The 6705-nt window shown below is 35.1% G+C and overlaps 1 protein-coding gene across 1 annotated transcript; it reads left to right on the top strand.

Moving 5' to 3' along the window:
- Nucleotides 1-2409: 2409 nt before the first annotated feature.
- cfap73 (cilia and flagella associated protein 73) lies at nucleotides 2410-6508 on the top strand. Its single transcript, XM_051108765.1, has 7 exons — nucleotides 2410-2523; nucleotides 2696-2813; nucleotides 2925-3029; nucleotides 4039-4239; nucleotides 5251-5472; nucleotides 5572-5724; nucleotides 5876-6508. The coding sequence occupies exons 1-7, from the start codon at nucleotides 2468-2470 to the stop codon at nucleotides 5975-5977; spliced, it is 957 nt and encodes a 318-aa protein (XP_050964722.1). The 5' UTR covers nucleotides 2410-2467; the 3' UTR covers nucleotides 5978-6508.
- The last annotated feature ends 197 nt before the right edge of the window (nucleotides 6509-6705 follow it).

Raw genomic sequence — 6705 nt, 5'->3', positions numbered from 1 at the left:
ACATGATCCTTCAGAAATTATTGTAATATGCGGATTTGGTGCTCAATTGTTATTGGTGTTTAGTTATAATAATGGTTTCCAATACTATCTCTGCTGAAAAGAGTTTTTGTTAGGTAATATTTTTGTGGACAGTAATAAAAGTCATTTTTTTCTTTGATTAACAAAAAGTTTAAAAACTTAAAAACTTCTTTCTTTCTTTCTTTCTTTCTTTCTCTTGCTTACACCCTTAAAAATAAAGATGCTTTAAAAGGTTCTTCACAGCGATGCCATATAGAAGAACCATTTTTGGTTTCACAAAGAATTCAGTCAAAGGTTCATTAAAGAATCATCTCTTTCTTACCTTTTTATAATCTGAAGAATCTTCTTTCGCCACAAAGAACCTTTTGTGAAAAAGAAAGATTCTCCAGATGTTAAAGGTTCTTATTTTTAAGAGTGTATGTATCAGGGTTTCCACAAAATATTAAGCAGCAAAAACTGTTTTCAACAGTGATAATAATAATAAATGTTTCTTGAGCATCAAGTCATCATATTAGAATGATTTCATGTGACACTGAAGACTGGAGTAATGGCTGCTAAAAATTCAGCTTTGCGTTCATAAGAAAAAAAAATACATTTTAAAATATATTAAAATAGACAACTATATAAAAAAATCTTTTTTATTCATCATCAGTATGTATTTTTCATCAAATAAATGCAGAATGGGTGGGCATAAGTTACAGTTCTTGTACATTCTTTCAAAAACATTAAAAAATCTTGCTACAAATGTTTTAACTGGTAGTTTTGTATATTTGCTAACCCTTATGTCGTTTTAAACCTTTATGCCTTTTTTTTGTTCGGCAGAAGAAATAAAGTCATCCAGCTTGAAACAACACGAGGGTGAGTAAATTATGACAGAATTTAAATTTCTGGATAATCAATCATTTTTATTCAAGCCCTGCATGCATCACCTGTAACTGTTCTGTCTAATGTTAGTCTCCCCTTTTCTCTCATCCCTCTCCCTCTCTCTCCCCAGCATTCTTGTTCAATATTGTTTACTCCCTATAAGCAAGCTCTCTTTTTTTGCAACACTAAACGGTGCATTACAACTGTCAAACAAACAAACAAATGCTCCCTGACCCCGGCCCAGCGGGACAGCTGCGGTGTCTTATCACTTACCACAAACGCTAAGCAGGAGTAAACATCATCCAGAACATTGAGAGGCTCTCCAGCTCGTTCACTCACCTCTGTTATGCTCCTGAATAATAAATTTCGCCTGCGCTTGTTCAGTGTTTGATCATGTGTGAACACAATAGAGAGACACACAGAGACCTGATGCCACTTAAATTTACTGAACAGCTGCTGAAATGTGGGCTTGCACTCTTTTGATGTTTTTTTTTCCTTTCTTTTTGAGATTTGAGGTCAGGGAAAGGGTCAAGTATAGGACTAAATATGGCATCCCTGGCTTCAGTCTGTATAGGATCAGATTCTCTATCAGGTCTCTATCATTGAAAGGTCTCGAGGACTGTTCAGCAGCGACAGTGATGTTTAATTGAAATTTAAATCCTAACTGAAAAGTCACAAATCTTTTATTTGCATTAACACACTATTAAGACCAACAAAAAAAAAGAGACTCTTTTTGTACAGAATATGTGACTAATTGTCAAATAGCCAAATAACCTAATGAAATAAATGCCTACTGTGAGAGAAAAATGGTAAGATTCTTTTATTTTCATCTTTGGACATTTACATGGGTGTTAAAAATCATTTCCTCTAATTCCACACCAAGACAACAGAAGCCTTCATGGCCTCAGTGCATTAGGTGAGAAGGTGACAGGAGAAGGAATCATGTTTATGAAAGATAAATGAAGGTCTGGATACACGCATGAAAACAAAAGGAATAAAAAAACACATAAAAACACTTAAGGTACTTGAATGTATCTTATCAAGTCCATTAAGCATCGTTAAAAAGTCTCTTTTCATGTTCTCACGTTGTTATTCCAGAGGAATTATTCATTAAATAGCAAAAAATACATATTAAATTCTAATGATGTGGACAACAAAGTGCATTTTGGCACGACCTGAAGCGAAAAAGACATTTAACTGCCTTCTCGGTAGAAATACCTCATAAATGTTTATAGCGTGCATTTGATAGCGCTTCAGTGCGTAGCAACTGAATATGATTATGTACTGCACCAAAAATCGTTCTAATGGATTTATAATAATAATAATAATAATAATAATAATCACGCAGCAACATTATTCTTCAATACCACAATACACTTTTTAAAACGGCCAAATTTCGACCTGAAGTATTTAATTCGGTATCATCGAAACAGTAGTCTTTAGTAATCTAAGAAATAAAGAAATTACAATTTAATCTGCCACTGGAGGGCAACAGAGAAAAGCCCTTTCCTTTTTGTTGCTGTGGAAACGACACAAGCGCAGAAAGTTTGTCGACAGTGAGCAGAGTGTTTGTGGTGCCGAAAAGATGAGTTTGAATGTGGAGGCTTACTTTCGGCATGTTTTTGAAGAACGACTCAGCTTGTAAGTATAAGCTATATCATTTATTACACGTCAGTTCGAACAGTGTTTTTTTTTCTAAACCCATTAATGTGCCCTCACTTATGGTCACTGAGATTTCGTTACAGAGATTCAGTCACTAAAGTGCAAATAACAGTTGTATAAGCAACTATTAAGAAATTGTTCCAAATTTCAGAAATAATGCCGAGCAGAAGGATTTGGCGGATTTGAGGAGGCCTACAAACGTAATGAGACTTGTGGAGGCGCGCGAGGAGTGCGCAATCGTGACCAGAGCATTGGAAGCTCAGAAAGAGGTGATGAAAAAAATAACATTTTACCTATTTAATTACGTATTTAAAATATACTTTTTAGCTGTTTCAGTTAAATAAGGTTTTCTCGCTTTGTCTTTTGTATGTTGTTGTCAGGAGATGCAGATGAAGCGGGAGGATTTAAAAGAGAGAGACGAAAACGTTAAGAAAGAAGAGGAGAAACTGAAGAAATCTATAGTGAAATATAACAAGTTTTTGCAAGTAATGCAGCATTATATGAATACGAAAGGATAATGTGTAAGATGACATGGTGACGGGTCATTCCTGGGATTCTGTGCCATTTGTATCCCCAGTAAAGATCATGATATTATTGCCTTAAAATTTTCAACAACATCAATTTTAAAGTTGTCTTTGATATAAATAACACCTTTTGAACTTCAAGCATATTTAAGATGTTTTTTTTTTTTTTACTGCATTTTACTGCATGTCCCCAGGCCCGTGTCTGCTGATAAACGCAACAATTAATATGAGTGATTTTTTTAGTCTTTTCATGTTGTTTGGTATATCAGTAAAAGGTTTCTCTGATGTATATACATTTTCCAAGTATTAAATTCATTTAAAAAAATAATAAAGGTTTTTAGCTTGTCCCACAAAATATTGTCAGTCCTGTTATATTCGACTACTAGCCCTTTAAATGAAAGTTGGAAAAAGAAAATTACATAATATCAAATGGCTGACATCATTTAATTGGAGGAAATTTTTTTTGCTCAGGCGTAGCGTGATGGCTGTTTTTAGTTCAAAATATCCACCCTGTTAAGTCAGAAAACCTAACAAGGTGGACACATTTAGTAAATGGATCCTTAGATTTATACACCTAAGTTTGACCAATATTTTTCACGTGTTTTCATCTCCTTATCATAATTACACAGGAATTGATTAAAAAAAAAGTCTTTAATTTTTTAAGTGTTATGATGTCCAAAAGGCACCAAATACTAGGAATAACCCATTTCCCTTTACAGAGTGGACATGTTAAAATTGACCACATCAAATTGAAAAGATAACATAAGTAATAACAGACAAACAGACTAATATATATATATTACCTTTTTATAATGTTATGTCAAAGACAACTTTAAGATTTATGTTGTAAAAAAAATTTAAGGCAATAATATCATGATCTTTACTTAAGTAACAAAAGGCACCAAATCCCAGCAATGATCCTAACATTAAAGTTTTTTTTTTTTTTTTTTTTGTCTTTTTCTCCCTTAAGGAAAATGATGCTAGACGGTTGCGTGCCATAAAGAAAGCAGAAGCAGAGAGAGCTCAAATCAGACTGAAAGAACTGGAGATTCAGAAGCTAAATGCGGAGAATGACACCCTGCTGGCACAAAAAGAGCTACTGGAGAATCGTGTCAGAAAAGCCACATGGTACCAAGAGTTCCTGGAGAGAGCCGCAAAGATGTCCGGAAAGGTAGTTGTCTGGTAGTCTACTGTTGTGCCTGGAAAGGGAACAGGTCCTGAAACAACTTGAAGAAACTGTTAAGCTGTTTTCCTGGACTCACGTAATGAGTGAGACTTTTCATACTCTGAGAGTTTGCAGAGGTATTTGAACTAGAGACCTAAAAGGGCAGACATGGTCTGCTCCTATCTATAGATATAAATATCTGGAAATACACAGAGACAGTAAAAATAACTAAGTGCTTTGTTGATAGAGACATTGCAATACTCAGTACAATGGCCATGGGAATGGAAGTCCCAGCTTAGAGTCTAGTTTTTTCTGTAATTGGAGCTGAAGTAGCACAATTTTTCATTATTTTTGTGGTCAAACTGTTCAAAAACAATAACACAAATTATAGGGGTGGGCAATATGACCAAAATATTATATCGCAACATGTGTAATTTTATGTTACGGTAACAATATATGTCACAATATGGTTTAAATAAGGTTTTATGATATCAAAATTTTTTATACCATAGAAATATATTTCTTGTCACCAGTGTCAATATCACACAAAATAAACAATCAATCAATTATCTTTCACTGTTGATTGCATTTAAACAGCTTAAAATCACTTGTTTTTAAACTTCAATGCTTAAAAATGCTTGCAAATGATACATTTTTGTAACCACATAGCACAAATTTCTACTGGTTAGTCGTGTCTATTGGTATATTGCTTACCCCTAGTAGATTACAGCCTTTCCACATTCATGCATGACTTTAAGTAGCATTAAATGTATGGGTGCCAAATAAATTGACTTGCTTGCCTTAAAGGATCTGATTTTCTATTCTTCATCAAGTGTACCTGCCAATGAAAATTTTTGATCAGCCTTATTCTGTGTGGTTTTATTTTCTGTTTTCTGAATGCTGAGACAAATGGGGTAACAAAAAATGGATGGATTTCTCAAAAGTGTACATTATTTCAGTATCTAAAATTTTGTACAGTAACATTACACTTTTCGTCTCTCTTTTCCCCCATTTGAGTTTGAGAACATTGGTCAAGTCATTGACCGTCTTCACGCACTCCGGACCATGCACAAGGAGCTTCTAGAAAACCAGACTAGGTTGGAAAAGGAGAGAGAGAGCACAAAGCTGGAACTGATACAGTACATAAATAAACAGCGAACTGTTCTTCTGCACTGTAACAACCAACTGCACCAGCAACAGACGCAGCTAGACAGCATACGCTTAGAAGCATACAAATGGGTAAACACACACACACACACAAACACACACGTAATTTAATTTGATGTCTTCTGTGCAGTTCTGTCTCCCAAGATTACAGACTTTTAATTTGTTCTACAGGAATTAAAACTGAGGCACTTCCATTCCACTGCAGCAAAAGAGACACTCCTGTTTGCTCAGCTAAAGGCCACAATCTGTAACATCTATCAGATGATCACACATTACAAGAGAGTCTCTGTGGACACTGAGGACACCTTCAAGCAGTTGGAAATGGTGAATAATGCAAAAATACTTCTGGTAACTTTGAGCTAATCATTTGATGTTGATATGATTTTTAAAATGAAAATGAGGTAATGTAAAAACTTATGCTTTTTTCAAAACTGCTTTGGTGAATAACACTTTTTTTTTGTAATCTTCCTTCCAGATTCAGAAATATTTTCAGATTATGAAAGCTATAGATGATGAACTGAAGTTCAACATTATGACAAGGCCAAATCGAACTGAAGAGAAGGACAGCAGAGATTAAGACCCAAGCTCTGAGGATGCACAGTATATCCATTGAAAACAGACAGATGTGCCTAAGCTAAATAAAAATCATCATCTGGCCACCCTTCAGGATTGTACAGGATTGTGCACTTGGGTAGGAGTGACAGGAATATTGTCCAGGGACATAGAGAATAAAAGGATGTTTAATTAAAAGGGTTTCCCCTTTAATTGATCAGTGAAATATAATTACTGGATTCAGATATGTGAAATATCAAAACATAATCATTGCATTCAGACACGTCTTCATTTCTTCCTCCATACCCCTTTGAAAAAAAACAGCATATGCTGGTTAGGTATGTTTTAAGATGGTCATGGGCTGGTTTCAGCTCCAAGTTCCATCGTTACCAATATAGTTCAATGATTCAGCTGGAACTACCTGTGGTTAGAAGCATAGTTCCCTTTCAGTCAGTCACATTCGACGTTACGTTGAGCCCAATCACCTCTGAGCTTAGAAGAAAAGGCCAATGAAAATTTGTGAGTGGAATTTGCATGCCAAGCCACTCCCCTGTACATACCGGTATATAAGATGTCAGCATGCATCCACTCATTCAGATTTTTGCTTCGGAGTCAATCGCTTCGAGAGTGCTGTACTTCCACAGAAGATTAGAAGAATACCTCAGCAGTTGCTGCAGCTGTTCGTAAAACGTGGGCTTAAATAAATTATGCTCTTGGGCACATTAAGCAAGCTAACATGCAGTATAATCTATC

Source organism: Labeo rohita, chromosome 5 (assembly GCF_022985175.1).
Source record: "Labeo rohita strain BAU-BD-2019 chromosome 5, IGBB_LRoh.1.0, whole genome shotgun sequence".
NCBI lineage: Eukaryota > Metazoa > Chordata > Actinopteri > Cypriniformes > Cyprinidae > Labeo > Labeo rohita.
Note: the sequence above shows the minus strand (reverse complement) of the source record. Positions and strands in the feature narration are given on the sequence as shown.